Source organism: Paramisgurnus dabryanus, chromosome 6 (assembly GCF_030506205.2).
Source record: "Paramisgurnus dabryanus chromosome 6, PD_genome_1.1, whole genome shotgun sequence".
NCBI classification, from domain to species: Eukaryota; Metazoa; Chordata; class Actinopteri; order Cypriniformes; family Cobitidae; genus Paramisgurnus; species Paramisgurnus dabryanus.
Genome location: NC_133342.1, coordinates 36,407,342 through 36,430,152, shown reverse-complemented (window position 1 = coordinate 36,430,152; position 22,811 = coordinate 36,407,342). Strand labels below are relative to the sequence as shown.

Here is a 22,811-nt window from a genome sequence, read left to right as displayed (position 1 = left end):
AAATACATTTTAGTACATGCATAGGCTTATAATTTGCAGTATATAAAATACATGTTACTTTAGCAAAATACATGTATGAGGGTCATTCAAGTCAAACTGAAATTGGTAAAATTAGAGATTTCATCAAGCATCATAACATTTTTTAGATTTAAATATTCAATGGTGTAAAGAATAAATACATAAAAAAATAATCATTAGAAAAAAAATCCCACACTTGCTGGGTCAAAGTCAACCGTTTCTGAAAATGTTTTTTAACCATGATTTTTTGGTGTATTGATATCATTGGCAAAACCATGGTTTTACTACAGTTACTATGGTAGCATAGTAGCAAACCCATGGTTAATTTTCGTAAGGGAAGTACTGTAAGTGAACATAGCTGCAAGTCTTGCCAAACTCAAAGCACATCTAGTGGGCCAGACTCAGAGCCACCAGCCAGTCTATAAACTTTATATTACACAAATTTTGTTTACTTAACACAGCATCGCTTTGTGTGTAAGAGCATGGAAACACAATGGACTCTTCAGTTGTATGTCATCTCATTTGACATAACATTCAAACCAAGTGTATTCAGCAATCAAAAGATGATTTTCCACTTTGTCTGCGTCGGAAAGCTTTGGCAGCTGGGTGACTTGCTGCTTCGCTTCCTCATGAGGCAATGACTTCGGAGGCATGAAAGCGGCTCAGAGAAATGCATTCGGACAGACTTCATAGGGAGCGTAATGGAATTATGTTTAACAAAAATAATAAACAGAGAGCGCCCTTTGAGATCAATAATATATATTTGAACTCATATTTGAAAACTACAATATTAATGTCTCACTAGAATGACACCATTATAGAGCTTTAGGACGCAGCCTTTGCTTTTAATGGCTATTTTTTGCAATGACTAATGACATTTAGGCCGTTTCTCAATCCGAAGGCTGCAGCCTCCGGAAGTCGCATATGTCGGCTGCATACGTCATCAAGACAGTCTTATTTCAGAATGTTAACAATTTTAAAGTTAACTATTATTCTTATTGTAAATTGTTGTAATATGCTTATGACTTGCTCAGTTAACTTAAATAAACCGGGCTTGTATGCCGTTTGCAGCCTGCATATACGACCTCTGGAGGCTGGAGTCTTCGAATTGAAGAACGGCCTTAATCAGGTAGGGCGCCACTAGGCCGATTAGGACGATTGTAAACATAAGTCCACACGCCCTAAGATCATTTTTATTAGTAATAACAGTACTGTAAAGAAATTATTAATGTTTCTACCAAAAAGTTATAAATAAAACAAAGTTACTGTTTGTTTCTACATCTCCGGACCCCCCCATTCAATGCATGGTTTCGTCCCGTCTTACGTAGCATACAGGTGTGTGTCCTATATACAATATAATTTCAACTTAACATTCGATTTTTCGCCTACATTTTGTGTCCTTTTGCATTCCTTCTTTTAAAAATGGACCTTTATTTAAAATGTTGTTTACATTTTTTACATACTGTACAGTGTACACCACTCAATTGACGTTTCACATGCATCTTTTCTTTATCAACAGCGCCCTCTTGTGGACATGAATTTACACTGCCATACAAATGATGGCGGACTGAATAACAAAACAAAACAAACGAATATCGCGACAGGTGAAAATTAAACAAATACAAAAGTGTTCAAATTTGCACTAAGCCCGTGTTGAAATCATGTAGTCTGTACACTGTTTGCAATATAATGACACTGTTGATCACAGTCTTCTGTCTATAATGCAGTAACTTATTAGGTTTCCTGATCCTGATTGAAACTCAAGCTGTTTCACTTTCGCTAAGATCTGCACCCGTGTCTGTCTGCCTTTACCTGTCGTCTTACCTGGTAAGTTAAAATTGTTCATGTATCTTTTGTTACGACATTAAGCCATTAGATACATTGTAGTTTAAGATGCTTTTGTTGCAGGCAAGCTATTAGGCTACGTTGTTTAAAGCTGATATCTGTTCACGTGAATGAAAACGAAACAAGATTGAACAGAACATATTTACTTCCTTGTTTCATATACAGTATATATTAAATCGTGAACATTAAAACATTTTACATTAAACATAGTTTAACTATAGCAACCATTTTTTTTTTCAAATAAACCATAATAATCTCAAATTTACATTTGTCCCACTATATTAATAGTTTTTTATGATATGATAGTTTGTAGTTAAACTTCATACTAGTAATCAAGCCACCAAAAAACATGTATACTTTTATTAAAACCATGGTTCATTGTCATGCGATGGGTTTGCTTGCCTAATATGTCCACTTCATGTGAATGAATTGAAACCTTATGAATGAATATACACTGATCATCCAAATATCATTAACTCATATTGCTACTGATCAAGTTAGCCAAAACCTGTTTGTGTCTTTACTCCAGAACAGATATGAGTGATATATTCCTCAGCCCGTTGACCGTCATATGTGCCGGATCCAGCTTTGCCTTCTCTGCACTGTTTTATAAGCTTTACTCCGAGAAAAAACAAGAAATCCAGAGGTTGAAGGTACACAAAAAACACTCAACTAAATAAATGTTGGTATGATGTCGAGTAGTTACAGATCTGGTAACTGAAAGATTTTAGGATTAAGCCCATAAGGGTTAATTCATGAATTATCACCAGTGGGTCTTTAAAACACTTAACCTCAAGTTATTTAAAGAGGACTAAACCTGACTAAGCCTATGTTTACACAACAACAATGCGTAGTTTTCACATACACAACAATTCTGTCAAAAGATCTGCATTTACACTGATCCACAAAGACGACTTAATCCACTGTATTACGTGTGCCAGGCCAGTAGATGGCGATGTTGCTTTGTAATGAAACACTATTTACCTGCGCACATACGCATTCTTTTACAAATCGCTAATTACAATAAATCAACGAAAAGCAACGAAAGCATTGATCAGTTTTGTTTGGACGGACGGTGAGGTATGTTTATTACCACTAGGTGACTCTGGACTATAAAGCTCTAAAATTTTGTAAACTTTATTGGAGAAGTGTTAAAGGGGTCATAGCGTGACTTTTTCTATGTTTAATTGCTGAAATTGGGTCCCCAGTGCTTTTATCAACCTAGAAAACGTAAAAAAAGAACAACCCAGCAACTTAGTTTGGTAAGCCATTCTCTGCAAGCATGTGAAAAATTAGGACGTTCAGATTTCACCTGTTTTGTGAGGTGAGTAGCAAGGCAAATTACTACAATACCACCCCCTTAATCTGCACTATCCAATCACGGCATGCCGTTCAGTGCAGAGAGAAAGAGAGAGAAAAGATAATTGACAGCACAATTGAGTTTCAATTGCAACAAACCACCATCATTGCGATCAGTGTTTGCATTTCATCAGCTCATTTGCATTTTAAAGCTCACGTAACACACGCTGTTTCTGCATTTCTGATGTTAATCTGGAGTACCTATAGAGCAGTATTACATCATTTATATCTCCAAAGAGTCTTTAGTTTAATCAGATTTATAAAAGAAAGATTAGCTTTACCAAATCTTTCCGATAACGTATGAAAAGATGAAGAAGGAGGAGTTACTACCGCGGGAGAAGCGAGTACGAGTCATGCAACACTATATTTCAATTCAATTCAATTTTATTTATATAGCGCTTTTCACAAAAGTCAATTGTTTCAAAGCAGCTTTACATAAATAGAAGCAGTGAAAAGCACAGAAAAACGACAGATAGCACAACAAAATACAAAATAAATTTGCTGCGGCTATGACTCAATATTATAAGTGCACGTATTACTAAAGCAACGTCTAGAAGAGGAAGCTAAGTAAAGCCCAAAAAGGCTGCCTCCCCGGGGTGAAAAAACCCCCTAGGAGAAAAAAACCCCCGTGCTTTTATCCGAGGAAAAATAAGTCCTAGGAGGGAAAAACCCTTGGGAGAACGGATAAGGAGATTTAGCAGAGATTAAGCGGGTTCTGCCGGTGATCGTTGGTCAGGCATCAGCTGGGCATCACGTTGAAAGACGGCCAGTAGATCAGAGGTGTGCCGACTTTCACATCTACCGGGACTGGGTCTGTTTGTCTCGTTGTCCTCGGGTCGAGGACGAGACAGGGAGAGAAAAACAAAATCGTATTAGCGTAGCGGCCGTTCATATGTATTGAAGTGTCACACAGTGATGTGGTTTAACTCAGCTTCGTTCCAGATACAACACTTATAACTTATGATTCACTACATGTTCGTGTCATTTATATAATATGCACACGCCTGTTTCCAACATGAGACAGAAGTCTTACTTACCGCATGCAACTCATGACCCGGTTGGGAAAATCCAGCGCATCAAACACACACACAAAACCCCGCTGCTACCCCTGATAATAAACTATATCCATTGTTTTCATAAGGATGCATGGCTTTCTTCTCCTTACATCCAAAAACACACTTCTTCTTTTGTGTCATTGTTGAGTTTTGAAATTAAACAAAGCTGTGTCGCGTGATAAGATGTTTGCAAGCTCTAGCGTCTCCCGCTGATTGACGGGTGGGCGGGGTTTTCCGGGGGAAGTGCCCATATAAAGAAGTGATACGTATAGAAAACCCCTGAAACGTCAGTTGGACCTGTAATCGAAAAACAAAACTTTCTGAAACATGTACAAACCCTGGCGAAGTGCATTCGGCACAGAAATTCTCTGTAACACGCCCAACTGCTTTTTTGACACTTTGTCTATGTTTAGCATGAGGAAACAACTCTAGAACTATGTTAATAAGTCAGAATGCTTGAAATACCATTGACCCCCCCCCCCCTTAAAGGACACACCCAAAAACGGCACACTTTTGCTCAGGCCTACAAAGTGGCAATTTTAACATGCTATAATGAAATAGCTGTTTTCATTGGGAACACCAAAGACCTATTTTACACCTTAAAAATACTCATAATATGACCCCTAGACTGAATTAACACAGCGCATGACGTCATCGTCAAACAAGCAAAAAAATACCAGTGAGATAAGTAATTTTGTTCTTGAAAGTGTTTAAGAAAAAAGCTTAAGTTATTTCATGATTTTTTTTCTTACCCCATTGGCAAATTTTTGTCAGCATGTTTTAAGCACAAATTCATTTAAATATTTTTTTTGTCTACAAACTAGACATCTTGATTTAATAATTTTTTTATATTATTACTGAAAACAAGACAAAAATACTAAGAGAGTCACTTTTTGCAGTGCAGTCTACACAGAGACAACAAACCGTCGTTATCCAAAACTTCCACTTTGAAACCCATCATCAAAAGTTGTATTCCTGTGAACGAACAGCCAAACTGCAAAAATATGTTTGTTTATGGTTGAAATAGATGTTGTGTAAATGGTCCCTAAGTTTATGATAATTTACTTTTTGTCTGTTGTCTATAATACCTTTTTCTAGGAGATTCCGAACTTTAAGCCGGATCATCACTTGCTCCAAATTCTGAATGCATCCCCTCAGAAAAGACTTCATTATGTTGCTGTAGATGGTGTGTTAATCGCAGTGAGTTTCAAATATCTCCAATAAAATTAAACCATAATTTAAACATCTTTATTTTTACTTGTGATGCAGGTTTGGTGCAGGCTGATAGCGAGCCCATTTCCAGCCAATATGTCCCACGATGTCATGGAGTTATACAAAAGATTACCGTGCAAGAGCATTGGAAGTATTGGAACTCAGCGCTGAAGTCATGGTAAAAGTCTATATTGATAATCATTTTGCTTGTTTATATATAAATGTTATGCACACCAGTTTGAGTGTTCAGATTTTAAATCTGCCACAATTCTTGGACAGGGTCTCCAAACAGGTGAACAAGAAGGAGACCACCAACACTGTGCCTTTCAGCCTGGTCCAACCTGGATCATACATCAGTGAGATCTCTGTCCATGTGGACTCTCCTCTGGAGGCGTCTGGCGATTACCTGGAGCGGGTTCACCAACGCCTCAGGCAGGCTAAAGAAGGCCTGATAGACACTGTTGTCCAGGAGTTCAGCGGGGAGAAGCCCATCGCTCTAGAGGAGCGTGAGGAGCTTCTGCGGGTGGGGGCGTCCATCACGGCGTTTGGAGAGATCGTATTGGAGCATGACAAGGTCATGAAGTTACGACCACCCAGAGACGGCCGCAGCTACATCTTGATCGCTAGCGATTACAAGAGCTTCATTCAGCGACGCGAAAACAGCGCTAGCATGTGGAAAGGGCTGACGGTGCTGTTCGGCTTTACGGGGGTCTCACTGGTAGCTGGTTTCATTCATAGTGGTCTTAAAGACAAGAAGAACTAGTTGATCGAGTCGTGTGCTACCTCCAACGACAGATTAAATCAAAGTGGTGGTTTTAACTATGTCGTAGCTCTCCACATGAGTTTGTTTGTTTACTTGATTTAACGCAATGATGATTAAGGATCATGAAATGTATGCAGCATTCATAAACTGTGATTTCTATTCTTATGATTTTTCAGTTGATTAAGAATTATGAAACATATGCACCTTTTAATGCAAACATTATGGGGCTGATTGAAAACAAATTCCAACCCTTTTATTTGTATTCTTAATCCTTAAAATGATTTTTGTGCCTCTGTCATAATGCATACAGTATGTTTTCAATGCCTTCATACAATGAGAAAGAGATCAAGGATAGGATGTATCCAAATTAAAAAGAGACCTTTATGAGTCTCTTGTAGATTTAAAGCAACACTATGTAGTTTCCATGTAAAAATGACTTACAGCTCCCCCATGTGGTTGAAAAGCGCAACAGTGCCTGGTATCAGACACTCTTCTGTAGGCAGGGGGAGGGGCGGGGCTGTGTTTCCTACCCTCCACCGCCACTTTCAGAGTGTGCTTGTAGCAGCTAGGAGGCTGCTCAGGTTGCAGCAACAGTACAATTTGTCCAGTTAAAAGTTGTTCTATCACTGAAATAATTTTAGAGACATTATTTAAAGGTAAAAAAACTACATAGTGTTGCTTTAAGGATTGCTGCCCTCTTAAAACACTGGCAGATATGGAACAGGATTAAGACCATGCATTGTATTTTTTTGGGAAAAGCATGCACGTATTAATTGTGCACAAGCAAATCAAAAAAAAATTTTTCATTATTCAAGTGAACAGATTCAAGAGCATAAATGCCATTTCAAAATAAATCTTCCATTCAGAGTTTATAAATTCATAATTTATTTGAGTCTATGCCATTACAATGTTTTTAAATAAGAATGACCACTTTTCTGCAGTTTCTTTGAATTTGTGGTCATTTTTAAGGGCAATTATCCTAAAAAAGAAGTGTTGATGCATGTTGTTTTAGGTTTGTAAGGTGTCTGAATGATCAGATAGGTTTTTAAATCACACTGTAGGTCCTTGGAAAAGGTTAGATGTTCATTCATCTCCCTCTGAAGACTCTTCAGCCTCCTCCAGCCACTGAATGAACTTCAGGAGCTAAATAAAGACATAAGAAAGAAGGTAACATAAAACGCCTAATTTTACACTACAATAATGCTATTGATGATTTAAATTAGTCAGGGTTGCTGCAGGTTTCACCAAGTCAAATTTAAGACTTTTTAAGACCATTATGAGTGAAATTTAAGACCAAGGTGACACAATAATCTCAGAAATTCTCAAAAAATAAATAAATTATTTTATCATTTTTCTTTTGTAAATCCACTAATATGGGAAGATCAGTATGGTCAGCTGCTGATATGTGTCTTGTTAACATGTTTTACACTTTCTCCACCCATACCGCCATTGCATTTTTTCGCCTCTCTTAATTACACAATAATTAAATGAAAATGAAATTTACCATTAAAAAGCTGTTGGTGGTTTGTTGTGTGTTGCTAACAAGGCCGTTTCTAAATCTGAAGGCTGTAGCCTCCAGAGGTCGCATTTGTAGTCTGCACATGTCATCAAGATTAGCAGATTAAAGTCAAGGGAGTAAACGCGCATGGAGCAGTGAGGTAAACAAAAGCTTCCTAACTGAAAACTGTGCAACACTAAAGTTGACTCATTGTTTGTGGCTTGGGACTCGAAGGCCTGACGGTTAAAGTAAACGGAGGTAAGAAATTTAAGACTTGGGTTAATTCAATTTAAAAAAATCTGGCAGTTTTTAAAGGGGCCATGTCACAGGACTTTTTTAAGATCTCAAATAAATCTTTGGTGTCCCCAGAGCACATATGTGAAGTTTTAGCTCAAAACACCATATAAATAATTTATTATAGCATGTTAAAATTGCCACTTTGTAGGTGTGTGCAAAAATGTGCCGTTTTGGGTGTGTCCTTTAAAATGCACATGAGGGGATGAAATTCAAACACTGATCACAATGATGGTGGTTTGTTGAAATTGAAACTCAATTGTTCTGTGAATTATTTTCTCTCTGCACTAAATGGCAGTGCTGTGGTTGGATTAAGGGGTGGTTTTATTATAATAAGAGCTCCTTATGACATCATAAGGAGAGCCAAATTTCAACAACCTATTTTTTCATGTGCTTGTAGAGAATGGTGTACCAAAACTAAGTTACTGGGTTGATCTTTTTCATATTTTCTAGGTTGATAGCAGCACTAGGGACCCAATAATAGCACTTAAACATGGAAAAAGTCAGATTTTCATGCCATGGCCCCTTTAAGACTTTTTATGGCCTTAAATGTAACTTTCTGAATTTTAGACTTTTTAAGACCCCGCGGGAACCCTGTTAGTTCATGTAATTTGCGATCACTCATATTCAAATCTGGTATGAATATGTGTAATGAGATTTGAGAGCTTCAGTCGGTACCACACACCGCTCTCGCACAGTTTTTAAAGACAAATTGAAGTGAAAAGTGACATGATTGTCAAGTATGCAATGCGTATTCGAAATGTGACCTTTGCATTTAACCCATCCCAGTGAGTACATCCAGAGCAGTGGGCAGATATTCCAGCACAATTGACTTCCATAGTAGGAAAACAAATAGTACGAAAGTATTATGGTAAATAATGGTAAGCATACATTTGACGGTACCCATTGAAGTCCATTGGAAGTCATAGTATGTGTCCCAATTCAAAGGCTGTGACCTTCTAAGGACGTATTTTAAGACTGACTGTGTCACAGCACTGCGACTTGAGGCTAGTAATTCGAAGGATGCTTAAAATGAAGCCTCAAAATGCGTCCTTATTTCTCTGTGCTGTAAACAACACAACAAATGGATCATCCACAGCCTAGGCTATCCCAAGATTCATTGCATGCTTGAAACGGCTGTATATTTTAAAATAAACAATTAAACCTTTATTAAATAAAAGTGTCTATTTAGCAAAAGTTTCTTGTCACTGTTTTAGTATTATAAGTTATGTTTCATGTTAATATTATTCTGTTTATGTTTTGTATATTTCTAAGGTTGATTAATTTGATATCCTGTTGAATAGTTTAAAGGTGCAATTTGTAAGATATTTGCAGTAAAATGTCCAAAAACCACTAGGCCAGTGTTATATATTTTGTCCAGCTGATTACTATCAATATCTGTAATGTTTTCAACTATTGGTAAATCGTGAGAAAATTTCCATTCAAAACATTGACCCGGGGCAGTGCAGTCTCCTGTCAATGACGTTAATATCCATATGACCCTTTGTCACCGCCTTTACTGACGTAAACCACATGACAACAGTGGCCGAGCTCGAAAAAATAAAATGCCAGCCAAGGAAGCGACTGGAGCACAAATTTAGTGTAAATAACAATTTATTTTCACTTTACACATTTTAATTGCATTTCTAGCGAGAACTTAGTATTGTAGTTTTCAAATATGTGATTAGTTATCACAAAGGCGCTCTCTGTTTATATTTCAAACACGCTGCCTTTGAAGTGCGTCTGAAAACCTTTCTCTGAGCAGCCTTCATGCCTCCGAAGTCATTTCCTCATGAGGCAGCGAGGCAACAAGTCACTCACTGCCTTGAGTTTTCGGACGCAGCCAGTGTCGTGGACAAATGCGGAACTATGCGATAGCGCCTGTCGGGCTACGCGCTTGCTTATAGACTTATGGATTACTTTTTACCGTCTGCCGCTCGTTGTGTCAGCAAAGACAGCTCCCGTAAGCGTACGGGCCAACCAAACGACCCAAGAAGAGTTTGAAAAAAAACGAGAGAAAGAATGAGGATCAATTTGGTGTTGCATTATCTGGATGGAGAGAGCTTCAAGTCAACATTTAACTAGACCGATATTCTGATCCTGCTTGTGTTTTACGCGATGGGTGAGTTCTTTTGATTCGTAACCCTTCAAAAAACGTATGCTATTATATTGATCACAACATTAGTGTGTAGATTGTAATCAGCGCGTCTTCCCACGGACGATATGCACATCAAGAGGTATTGTACAGCAATATAAATGGTCATTTTAAGACGCTTCAAAATAAGATTTGTACTGTCAATACATTATGTGAAAAATCATTGTAGATTGTAAGTTGAAAACTTAATTCTGTGCTGTGTTAACCATCCAATTTGGACTAATAGTGTAACATCTATGACTAACAATTTCGTTTTGAACATCACATATAAACTTACATAATAAAATAAACGATGTCATCAAACGCAACATTTATAAGACTTGATCACCTTATCCATCAACGTGATTTCTTGTTCGTATCTGATTGATGGCCATCAGTGGTTGAGTTAAAGACTACAAATTCCATAATTCCATGCTGCTTCAGACCGTCATTAAACAACATCATTTGATGTTATTGTGTGTGTTTTGGCGCCATCTAGTGGTAAAAATTCTACGTATTCCACCTTTAATCTACATCAACGTTGGCCTGGGCGAAAAATCGATTTAATGAATTAATTCGAATTTTTTGTTGTGGGCGATTTAAAAAATAAGTAATTCGATTTTTTTGTAATGGCACATTTTTGGCTGCCCGGGGCTTCCGTACCGTTATTAAAGCAACATCAACAACATCATAGCACACGTGAAACAGCATCAGCAAGCGACAACATCATCATCATAGCACAAACACACGAAACGGCAACAGCAAGCGACAACATGGCTACCGGCGAGAGTGGGAAGTTTGTTCCAAAGAAAGGAATAAAATCATCTGTTGTTTGGAACTGGTATGGGTTGGCTGCGACAGACGTGGAGCAAGAGACCCCGCGCTGCAACATTTGCCTAAAGCCCATCGCAGTCAAAGGCAGCAGCACCACAAACCTATTCCAACACCTAAAACAGAGACATCCAGCCGACTTTTGTACTTATTGCTTTTCTTAATAAGTGGGGGGGAAAAATCGGAAAAAATCGGAAGTCGAATTAAAAAAAATAAAATCGCCCAGCACTACATCAACGTGTCATATTTTCTAAAATAAAATACTTTTTCTGATTCCATATTTATTTTAAGTCAGAAATGTCTCCACTGTGTCACGCTGACAGGAGTAGTAGGTGCGTGCAGCAAGTGACGCAAATTATTAATTATGGACAAGGCTGCCACCTTCAAAGACCAAGTGCTCGCCTTTAAGGTCGCATCCTTAGAAGGTCACAGCCCTTGAATATACGTTACATTCAGCTGTGTGCCTATCATCATTTATCAAAATATCTTCCTTTGTGTTCAACATGAGGATGAGAACATAATGACAGAATTTTCATTCTTGGATGAACTATCCCTTTAAATGATGTCACATTCTGTGATACTCACTCCTTGATTCTTGCGGAGTTGTAGGCTCTTGTCCGTGGTGGCGGCCTGAGAGAACCAGCGCATGATGGCGTCCTCCTCCAAGATCTCCAGCTGGTACATGTTCATCAGAACCTCAAATGTGAAAATACAGTAAATGACATAAAATCAGTCTGCACTTGACACATACTTTTTAATATTGATAACATTGGGTGTACAACCAAATCTTACTTTGACCAAAGCTGTCCAATGAGTGTCCCGCTCCAGAAAGACTTCCTCCACGGAGGCCAAACAGTCCATGTGGTCTTGAGCTCTCTTCACGTAGTTCTTAAAAACCGGTGCCCACTTCTTCATCAGCTGCAGAGAAACATTATCTTACTATAAACATTCAAATGAACACATGCAGGCATTAAGAGACGGTCACTCACGGGCAGCAGATGTGAGGAGTATTGTGCTGTGGTTATATGAGCTCCCTGCTGATGAAATGGAAACTCAAGCACCACTCTGGTCAAGATCTGCATGACTTCCTTCAAAGTAATGTTGTAGGCATACCTGAGAAAATCAAATATATATCCCAATTTACATTTATGCATTTAGCAGATGCTTTTATCCAAAGCGATTTACAGATTATACATTTTTATCAGTATGGGTGTTCTCGGGGTTCAATTACTTATCTGAAAGAGAGCTTCTTAAACTCTGTTGTTTGCGTGTATTTGCATGATAACAAAAGGTACAGATTATATTTGTTATTCACTAAACCTATTTTTTTTTTAGAACATTTGGAGAGTCACGTGGACTTATTTCATGAAACCCTTTTTGTCCTTCTGAAGCTTGAGAATTTTTGAATGAACAAACACAGGGTAAATGGTGACAAAATTTTCATTTTTGGGTGAACCAAACCATTTAAGGGATAGTTAATCGAAAAATAAAAAGTCTGTCATCACTTACTCACTCCTTGAGTTGTTACAAACCTGTATTCATTTCTTTGTTCTGCTGAATACAAAGAAAGACATTTTGAGTGATGTTTGTAACCACGCAGATCTAAGGCACCATTCACTTCCATTGTAGGAAAAAATACTATGGAAGTAAATGGTGCCACCGATAAAATAATCCCTTTAACTCTTTCCCTGCCAATGACGAGTTTTTACGGCAATACATATTTTCGCTTTTGCCCACTAAATGGCCCTCTTACCCAACGTATAAAACACTGAAGCATCCACTGATCTAAAATCCAGTAAAAACTGTATGTTTTGATTAACGCTTTGAATTTGATCTAGAGGTCGATCAATATGTTTTTCAGAGCCGATGTCAATAGCGATTACTACAGATCGAGTAGACTGATAAACAATATTTTGAACCGACATGTTTGGTGTAAGAATGAAAATGAATGTCAAAATTAAGACACAAGTTCTGACAAAAACTTTTAGTGCTTTGAAACTTATTTTCTAACAATCATATTAATAATAACAAAAAAAAGAGCAGGAAGCACACATAAACATAAAAATTATAAAAAAAATAATTTAATTGAATAAATGTATTATTTCTTATAATTTAATTGTTGCATACAACAGTAGAACTATTCAGTTAATCATCTTGCACATCAACAGATTAACTATTCTATGGATATAATGATTAACTAAACAACTTATGTAATAAGTGTAAATAATTCAATTGCCTTTATAGCTTCATTGTGTATGTTGTTGAGAGACAGCAAATGTTTTTATGAGACTATGACATTAATACCATATTATAGGCACACTTAGTTGGTTTAATAGCCTTTTCCTTAAATATACATGTCGCAAAGACAGGCATTGAAGCATATGAACATTTATGTGTAATAAATAAGTTGCGAAAAATAACTCAAAATGCCAGCTCACTCTACTGCCTGAAACATGTGCTAAATCCTTGTATTACAGAGCCAGATAGTGTATTTAAAAATGACATTACTTTATCTGCAAATCGGCTTTTAAAATGACCGATGTCGATAATCGGCAAAATGCTTAATATTGAACTCAATAATCGGTCAGATCGATAATCGGTTGACCCCTAATTTGATCACTAACAAAAGATTTAAATTCGTAACCATGCAGATCTAAGGCACCATTCACTGCCATTGTAGGAAGTTAATGGTGCCACCGACAAAACATTCTTAAAAATATTAGAATTTTTTGGTGAACTATCCCTTTAACTTTCTTAATTCTTACGCATATTTGAGAGGTGATAAAGTGAACAGATGAAGATGGTCTGCTCTTTCATTTGATATATTGAATGCTTACATATTTTTTCCTGAATGACATTAAACGTTGGTAAAAAACATAAAAAAAATGCTGCCACTGCCTGGCAACTTTTTTTTAATCCTGCTGGGTAATGTTAACTGTGCTTTAGGGAAAGTTAACAGTACATGCTTCACTTACTTGAGCGAGTTAATCTCAAGAACCAAATTATCACAGCCAATGTTTTCATCCAGCCCCCTCTGTAACGTACCATGAACTTCATTCTGAAACACTTCAAGTAAAGAAAATGATATTCGTAATCAAATTTTAACTTTTGGCAGAAACTTGAAGAGGATGAGAAAAAGCGATGATGTAATATTCTTCACCTTTGACATCATCTGGTTCTGGTGATGCAGAGTAAAGCATGTCATCTGCCCCATCACTGACCTCACTCTCGCTGTCACTCTCAGGGTCAGGATTCAACACCAGGCCTGTTCAAATGCAAACATTACAAGTTTCCTCTGAATCATCCTCAGGGTATTAAGAGTTGCCCAAGTTATTGAAATTAAGGTAATATTGCAGATGTGCATAACGCAATAGTTTGCAATAACAATGACATTTTTTTAAAATTCCAAAGGTTGTGTATATTCTTTGCTAAAGTTTTAGCATTTAGACTGGCATATAATTATGAAAATGTTAGTGCTAGTGTTTTCTGACGTGTGGAAGAGGATCAACGAGGAAGAATGTGAAGTGTATATTTATTACATAATCTTGTTTTAATATCTGAATAAAGTTCAACTTAATTGTACAACATTTAAGCAAGTTATCACATTTTCCTTCAATATCGTGGTATTATTAAAAAGTGACGAAGTCTCACCCCAAATGCATTCAACGAGTTCATCTTCCTCCATGTCCTCGACACTGCTTGTTTTCCATCTGTATCCTCTACCCTCTGAGCCCACCTCTGCTGGGTTAAACACTGACAACACATGCGCAGCAGATGACATGGCACTCATGTGGATCACACATCATAAACAAAAAAATATTAAATTTCAATGCAAAATATGGTCAACATTTAAGGGAATAAATGGAAAATAAACCTTTCTGTTTGATTTTGTCTTTGCTGGAGCCAATATCATTGTCATCGCTCATGAACTCATCATCATCCTCTTCATCTTCCTCGTCTGGATGATGCATGGAGAGAACTGTTCCACCTGGAAGCGTGATGTCAGGACCCACCACCACCTGCAGATCATCAACATATGATTAAAAACAAGAGTGACCAGCTAATCGTTTTAAACTTATGGTGGACAATCTAGGATCAATGTCTTATTACTAAACACCTGTTAAAAGGACAAAAAAGTTGTATTAAAAAGGAATTAAGGTAAATACTAATTAAATGTATCGCTACCAGCCAGAATTGATTCTCCCTAACAATCTCTCGGCTATAAAATGATTAAAAATGCTCAGGCCTGGTTTCACAGGTTTAGGTTAAGCCAGGATTAGGCCGAGTCAAAATGAAATTGAAATAAAAAATATTATTTTTTCAGAATATTGTGTTTATTTCTACAAATTACTTCATTCTTTTTATTATACCACAGGGCTGTTGAATGCTTTATTCTGATTGGTTCACGAATATCCATTATTTTCCGATAAACGCACACCTGACCTGTCAAATGTCTGTGGTAACATGGTACGGTATAAACAGAATAATTGACAATGGGCCATTGAATTATTTGAAAATAATGCACACTCACGATGCAACACTTCATGTCGTGCTGTATTACCACCTTGGGTGTGCATATGTAAGGAATAATTGATGACGGGCCATTGAATTATAAGAAAATTATGCACACCCAAGGTTACACCGCGGGTGTGCATTATTTTCTAATAATTCAAAGGACCGGAGTCAATTATTCCACTTATACCATGGTTACCGCAAACATTACTCTGATGCCTATTTTTAAGACATTTGACAAGTTGGTTATCAGAAATTAATGCATACCCACGGAACATTTCTTAGCCAATCAAAATACAGCATTCAACAGACCCGTGGTATAATTTTAAATAATTAACTCTTTCCCCGCCACCATTTAAAAAAAAAAAAGTTGCCAGCCAGCACCAGCATTTTTTATGATTTTTACAAAAGTTTAATGCCTTCCAGAAAATGTTCTTCTTAAATATAGATGGTTTCATCAGACGCATGTGCGGTGACGCAAATATGCGTCTGGTCGAACTTTACTTCCGGTTTCTGTTTGTTTAATGGTCCGACTAGTTGCTTATTTTGCTTGTTATATAAATAAATTTACTTTAAAGGAACTTTGTTGCTATTTATTCTTAGCAAAGTTTACCGGAAGTTACATGTGTTTCACGAGAGCCACTTGTTTTTGTTGTTACTGCTGAAAAAAAACATGTTTCATCCGACCTTCATTAGCTTTCTTTTTATCACCTCTCAAATATGGCTAGGTTTCTTTAAAAATGAGCAAAAAGCTGAGATAATTCCATTTTTGTGAAGCACTTTGGATAGAGATCAGATTCAGAGCGATCCTCAAAACATACACGGACTTACAGCTGTTTGCCCTAGGGCAGTGTTTCTCAACCCTGGTCCTCAAGGACCCCCTTCCAGAATGTTTTAGATGTCTCCTTAATTAACACACCTGATTGAAATTATTAGCTTGTTAGGGAGACATTCTGGAAGGAGGCTGATGAGTTAGTTCAGGTGTTTTAAATTGGGAGACATCAAAAACTTTCTGGAAGGGGGTCCTTGAGGACCAGGGTTGAGAAACACTGCCCTAGGGTGATACTTCCGGGTTTTAGAAGTTGTGGACCTGGTGGATAATAGCGGTATTATGGATTGCCGGAAATACTCGTCATTGGCAGGGAAACGTTTTCTCTTAATTGACGAGTTAATATGTCAATGGCGGGGAAGAGTTAAATGGCCCATCATCAATTATTTCTTACAAAATTCATGTGCCCTCATATTCCTTAAGCCCAGTTCACACTGTGCGATTTTAAATAGTCCTTTAGGATTGTTGCTTGCCACACTGTGCAATCAAGATCGAAGTTAAGTCCATGTCACACTGTATGATCTCAGTTTCCATCAATGTCAGACTGTCCGATTTTAAAGACTTTTAAAAATCGGATGCACCCAAACAAACGCGTCCGCAGTTTTACGTCATCGATCGACGACAGCTGGGCAAACACACGCTGAAGCGAAGGCTAGCAAACCAAAATAGCATCTACCATTCATTTTAATCATGACTTTTCTCGAGCAAAAAAAGAAAAAACGAAGGAAACGAATACCTGGCATTTGAATTTCCAGTGCGATTTCTCTCCAGGCTGCTTCATTTTTATCCTATCATGGTACAGTGGCGATGACACGTTGTACAAACACTATTTATCTTTCCCTAACTCCACAAGTTTCTCCTCCTGCTGTACAGTCTACCTGGCTCTTTTTTACATTTGTCTGCGTTGATTTGTTGTTGTCACCACACTAATTGCATCATCGGGTTCGGTGCTTCTATTGGTTCTTGATCTGCCGGTTGTCGTAGGGAGATGTCACACAGCAGGATTGTGTCTTAAAATTTCTGACACTGCCAGAATTTTGTCAGAGGATATTTTGATCGCAATGGTCATTAATTGGCTGTCTGTGAACATGTCAAACTAGCGATGAAAGACGGCATATTTTAGCCTGGGATTCCAGAAATCGTTTAGGATTTCAAAATTTGTTCCAGACAGCTAAATCGTGGCTAAAATCTTACAGTGTGCACCAGGCTTTAATCAAAAACGCCAATCTTCTACCTTTCTCGAAACAATCTTTCTTTACTTACGGTCACGAGGAATGACTGTAGGGAAAAGATTGCAGCGATTAGCAGTTGGCAACATGACCCAACTTCAAACGATCCAATCAGTTCTCAATGAATTCAAGTCTACCTTTTGTTTTTATTTTAAATAAAAACCGGGCCTTAGTGTCTCAATAGGATTCATGGACTGACTTAATCTTCACCTTAATGTGTTAAATTTACACATTTAAACTTAAATAAATGAGTTTAGATACTGTAAGGATAACCATGTGTTCTTTTGCAGTCATATATGAAGTCCCTGTTTTTCATTTAGATAATGCCGTATTTTCTTACGTTGTATGCGAGCACACACTGCTCATTGAGAGTGACTCCATGTTTCACCTCCACACCATCACAGATAACCGACTGCTGGACTTTTACATCATTGGCAATATGGACTCTGTTCCATATATAAGCTCTGTCCAGAACCACATTGTCCCCTACGTAGACAGAGCAGACGTGTCAAACAAACACATGTTAAACACATTATATTTATTTACTTATTATATATTTATTTAATATTACTTTTTATATATACACACATTATGAAAATATTATACACACTATATATTTTACATATACTATTATCTCAACTAATTGACTTAAATTAACTAAATAAATTTGCTAAGCATTGCCAAAAAATCACTGCCACCTCATAATATCAAAACACAGAGTAAACAAATTCAGTTAAGACCGTACCGATGACACAGTTTGCACCAATCACAGTATTTGATATAGTGCAGTTTGCTCCGATCACTGTATTTCGTCCGATGAGCACGTTCTCCTCCATCTGGCTGCCGTGACCCAGACTGACTCCCGGCTCTCTGTAAACGTTATGTCTGGAGTGAGTACAGCTCTGGCCTTCCTGGTCCTCAAAGTTGGCGTCGGGTGTGATGGGATAGATCCAGCGCCGGATCATGTCGGAAGAGACCGAGTCGTACATGAGAAGATTTGACACCCGGGCCCCGTATCCATCTTTAGTGACGTGCATGTGAATCTGGTTTCCTAAGATCTATAAGTGAAAGAAAGCCTTTTTTAAATAAGACAGGTGTGTATGAAGTCTTTATAAAGCATTATGAAGTCACTTCTGGTGTTCTTGACCTCCTCATTGACTAAAATCCCACGAACAAAGTCGTTTCTCGTCTGGTAGTCAAAGTTGTCGGTGAAAAGTTCAGCAACCTAGGACACATAATCTTCAATTTACATCTGGGTTTAAGATCGAGCTATATATGTATTATGTAACAAAAATATAAATACACACTGACCTGTGGAGAACAGATGCTGATATGACAATCCAGAAGATCATACCGAATTTCAAACTCATCACTCCCGCTATGGAAAATGTTCTGGAGGAAAGACAAGGAACGAAATCATTTAGTGCATTTATGAAAAATAAATGAAATAAAATAAACGTTCAACTTTCTATTCTTTCTAAGGTCCAAACATTGAACACAACATTGAACACAATGCACACTCCATAGCAAAACCCTTGCATCATGGTAGTGGGCAAGCAAATCATACACATTTAATAGTGTTTTGTTTGGGGTGAACTATGACCCTGTCCTATAACGTATTGTAAAATGTATCATTAAATATCACACCATAGGGAACTGAAGTTTCTTTAGGCTTTGAGCTCTCTGATAATGAAGAACCCGCTTGCTCTTGCTGTCCATGGCTACTATGATGTCATCTTCCTCACAGCGAGTCTTGTGACCGGGCGAGGACTCTTTGAAGATCATGGTCATCACAGAGATGTTCTTCTCCATTTTGCGCCGCTGCCTTTGAGACAAAACACCACATACTGGTATAAATATCAACACCAAGTTTACAGACAGGACTTGACCACGACACTTACCTGTGGTCTTGTAACGCCTGCGAAACATCAATGTTGGACACCACGTCCCCATACACCAGCAGAAAGTCTGAGCGGACCAGCGCCTTGGCATCCACGTCCCTCAAAACATCCCCGAGGGACCGGTACAGGTCAGAGGTGATGATGTGCACTGTGTTTGGAGATGTGGGGCGACACCATTTCGACTTCCTTTAAAATAAGATACAAAACATTAAGCCATAAGGATCGCCATCGATTATCATACAATAACAAAGTCAAAGTGTCTCACTGTAAATGTTCTTTGATTTTGTTGGACATCCAGCAACAGAAGACAAATGTCTCTTGGACTCCAGTAGATGTCAGAAACTCCAATGTGTAGTCAATCATGGAGACATTAGCCAGCGGCAGAAGCGCCTGATGTGAAAAGCAAGTGAGAAAGAAAAAAAAAACAGTGCAAAAATATGAATCAAAGTAATGCTAACTCTTATAAAACTGTATAATATTGTTATAGTACCTTACATTAACAGACATGCCATGGTACCTTGATATATACTGTGGGGCTGATTGAATGATCACTATTTTTAAATACTATAGTATTTATTTTATACATAATATTAGCATAAACCAGTGTTTAAGAATATCATAGTATGCTAACTTGCATGTCCAAAACAACAGTTCACTACCTAAGCATTTGATGTTATGATTATGCATACAGTCACATGGTACTGAATGATTAACATTTTGTATGCCATGGTACAAAACAGATTTGGCATTGTAGTCCCAAAGTGATATGCCAAAGAATAGTATGGTATTAGGAGGATCAGTATGGTGTGTATGGATCCAGACAGCAGCATGTGCTCGCAGTGTGGTTAGTTGACTCTCACCCGCGGCTGGTCTTTGGTGATGGGAAAGAATCGGCGGTTAAAACTGTCCGCGATGAGAACAGCCTGCAGCGGATGCTCCTCTTCATCCTGATCCGCTCCTGTCTTTCGAGAGCGGTTCTGCTTCCCTGCTTTGGCTGCCATGTTTGTCACGCATAAAGTGTAACGCAAAAAAGTAAATACTCGAAGAGAATCGCAATGAGCATGACACTGTGGTTACGAGAAGGGCGGGGTTTATCTGCACGGAAGTCGCTACATCGGTTACGTCGGTTAGAAGGGATACAGCTACTGCCAAATCTCGCGAGATGATCGGTTTAGGGTTAGGTTTTGGGGTAGGTTTAGGATGAAAACAGCGGTCCTGGCTAGATGGGATACAGCTAAGGCCTTATCCCGTGAGATGTTGGATTTAGGGCTAGGTTTGTGGTAGGATTTGGATGACAACAGTGTTCATCCGGCGAGATTTCACGAGATTTTGGAATAGCTGTATCCCTTCTAGCCACACCCATACGTTTCAATCAATGTAATATTTTTCCTGTTTCTGAACTCTTCGCCATTTATTTTAATTTTAATTTGACCAGAGTCATTTTTAGTTGTGAAGACAGTTTTTATCCACCCCGCTGTTCAATTACATTTACATTTAATGGCTCATTTACTAACCAATTTTTACAGTAAACCACGATTTTATTCTTGACACCTCTGACATTTGGACATGTAGTTTGGATATGCTCTTTACAGCGAAGAGAGACAATTACGAACATAAATATGCTCAAATGAAGACGGGGCGTAAGGGCGTAACAGAAGGGGGCGTAACTTGAAGCAGGGGGCGTTGTTGTCCAAATCACACAGAAACACGCGAGATGTCAAAACGAGATGATGTTGTTGGGTTTTCGTCATACATGTGCGTCGAGCAAGGTTGTGGTGGACGCTAGTGATGGGCAGTCCGGCTCTTTCCATTGATTCGGCTCTTTCGGCTCAAACTCCGGCTCTACATTTTAGTGATGGCAGTCCGGCTCTTTTCATAGATTCGGCTCTTCTGGCTCGGCTCCCTTAGAAGAGCCGGCTCCCCTGCCTGCGTCTGAAGATTCGGCTCTGCTCGTTCGCTACAAGGAATCAGCTCTTAAGCCGGCTCGTTCGCGAACGACCCATCACTAGTGGACGCCGGTTTTGAAACGGATCGGAGGCGTGTGAGGTTGGATTGTTTTCTCTTATGGCGTGGTTGGTAACGGCTGGGTTGAGAGTGGAGTGCGCATGGTAGGAAGCATGGGTGATTCTGGAAGCGATCTGGAAATGGAGGAGGAAGTGTTAGACGCGGGGAGTGGAGGAAATGGATGGAAGTAGTGATGGCCAAATGAGGCTTCCTGAACCACTGAGGCTTTCCAGCCCATTGGTTCGCCAAAAGGTTCAGTTACCCGAAGCCTCATGAACAGTGTGCTCTCTAGTGACACCTGCTGTGGAAAGCAATGTATTGCACACAAATCTATTCATTCTGAGCAACCAAATTGTCATGGTGTGGGCTTTATTTATTGCCTGTGTATTAAATAAAGTATTTTACTCTGCTTGTGTTAATTTGTACACACAACTCATACATACACAACTTTGTGTCCAACTATTCAGTAGTTCTTTGGGTTATTGATAACCGTGAATGCCCCGAATGAGTGTAAATAAATTATTATGAGTGCAGTGCTGACTGGGAATGCAATAGTGCAATGCTTATTGAACTGATGGGTGCAATAGTGCAATGCTTATGGGACTGGAAGTGTGAAACAGCAAACTGCAACACGGAAAAGTGTTTACTGGTTTTTATTTAAAACAAAAGTTTTTTTAACAGTATTTGGATTGAAGCGGTTTCTCTTTTTAGAAAGCTCCTCTCAAGCCTTAGAAAACACCCTTTTACTGGGCACTGATGATGCTGGACAACATAAGAAGGTGCAGCTTATATAAATTGGGATATTGGAGCTTCTGTTTGTATCCCAATGGATCCTCAGTCCTCCTAGGCTATCCCTAATAAAGTCTAGTCTTTTTTTAATTATAATAATAATAATAATAACAGCAATACTATATATAATAATAATAAAACTACTACTAATATAGGCTATATATATATATCATAATATATATAGCAAAATAATTACGTATTATAGGTATTAGAACTAGATATATGCTAATTTACTCTAATGATCTACTTTCCTAGGCTATGTATAATTTACTCTAATATAATCGTCAGTGTATATAATGTATAATACATACAGGCTATGATATATAATGATAACTATACTACAAACTCACTACAAACTCCACTACGTACAACCAACACCTCAACACCAATGCAAACGTACTGCAAAACCCACAAGAGGCGCGAGTTTCGAACCATTTTTATCCGGAGGCGATACTCAGAGTGAAGCAATGACGTATTCAACAGAAAACGAGGCCTCGTTTGTCATCGTCACGTGATTTTCACGGAAACGATACAAGCC

The 22,811-nt window shown here is 38.2% G+C and overlaps 2 protein-coding genes across 6 annotated transcripts; one reads left to right on the top strand and one right to left on the bottom strand.

Moving 5' to 3' along the window:
• Nucleotides 1–1,534: 1,534 nt before the first annotated feature.
• Nucleotides 1,535–7,004, top strand: mul3 (mitochondrial E3 ubiquitin protein ligase 3). 5 transcript variants are annotated; one of them, XM_065277160.1, is made up of 6 exons: nucleotides 1,535–1,622; nucleotides 1,746–1,845; nucleotides 2,398–2,516; nucleotides 5,376–5,463; nucleotides 5,547–5,667; nucleotides 5,769–7,004. In XM_065277160.1, the coding sequence occupies exons 3-6, from the start codon at nucleotides 2,400–2,402 to the stop codon at nucleotides 6,250–6,252; spliced, it is 810 nt and encodes a 269-aa protein (XP_065133232.1). In that variant the 5' UTR covers nucleotides 1,535–1,622; nucleotides 1,746–1,845; nucleotides 2,398–2,399; the 3' UTR covers nucleotides 6,253–7,004. The 5 variants fall into 5 exon arrangements, with proteins under 5 accessions (XP_065133232.1, XP_065133228.1, XP_065133231.1 ...); XM_065277156.1 differs by having other exon boundaries at nucleotides 2,393–2,516; XM_065277159.1 differs by having other exon boundaries at nucleotides 1,604–1,622; nucleotides 1,757–1,845; nucleotides 2,393–2,516.
• A 115-nt stretch (nucleotides 7,005–7,119) lies between these two features.
• Nucleotides 7,120–20,579, bottom strand: LOC135767370 (translation initiation factor eIF2B subunit epsilon). Its single transcript, XM_065277048.1, has 16 exons — nucleotides 20,341–20,579; nucleotides 19,746–19,870; nucleotides 19,481–19,666; nucleotides 19,227–19,404; nucleotides 18,891–18,971; nucleotides 18,727–18,804; nucleotides 18,325–18,637; nucleotides 17,920–18,065; nucleotides 14,884–15,028; nucleotides 14,661–14,762; nucleotides 14,170–14,274; nucleotides 13,985–14,075; nucleotides 11,999–12,122; nucleotides 11,802–11,927; nucleotides 11,595–11,705; nucleotides 7,120–7,395 (listed from the first exon to the last, which is right to left on the bottom strand). The coding sequence occupies exons 1-16, from the start codon at nucleotides 20,479–20,481 to the stop codon at nucleotides 7,336–7,338; spliced, it is 2,112 nt and encodes a 703-aa protein (XP_065133120.1). The 5' UTR covers nucleotides 20,482–20,579; the 3' UTR covers nucleotides 7,120–7,335.
• Between the last annotated feature and the right edge of the window lie 2,232 nt (nucleotides 20,580–22,811).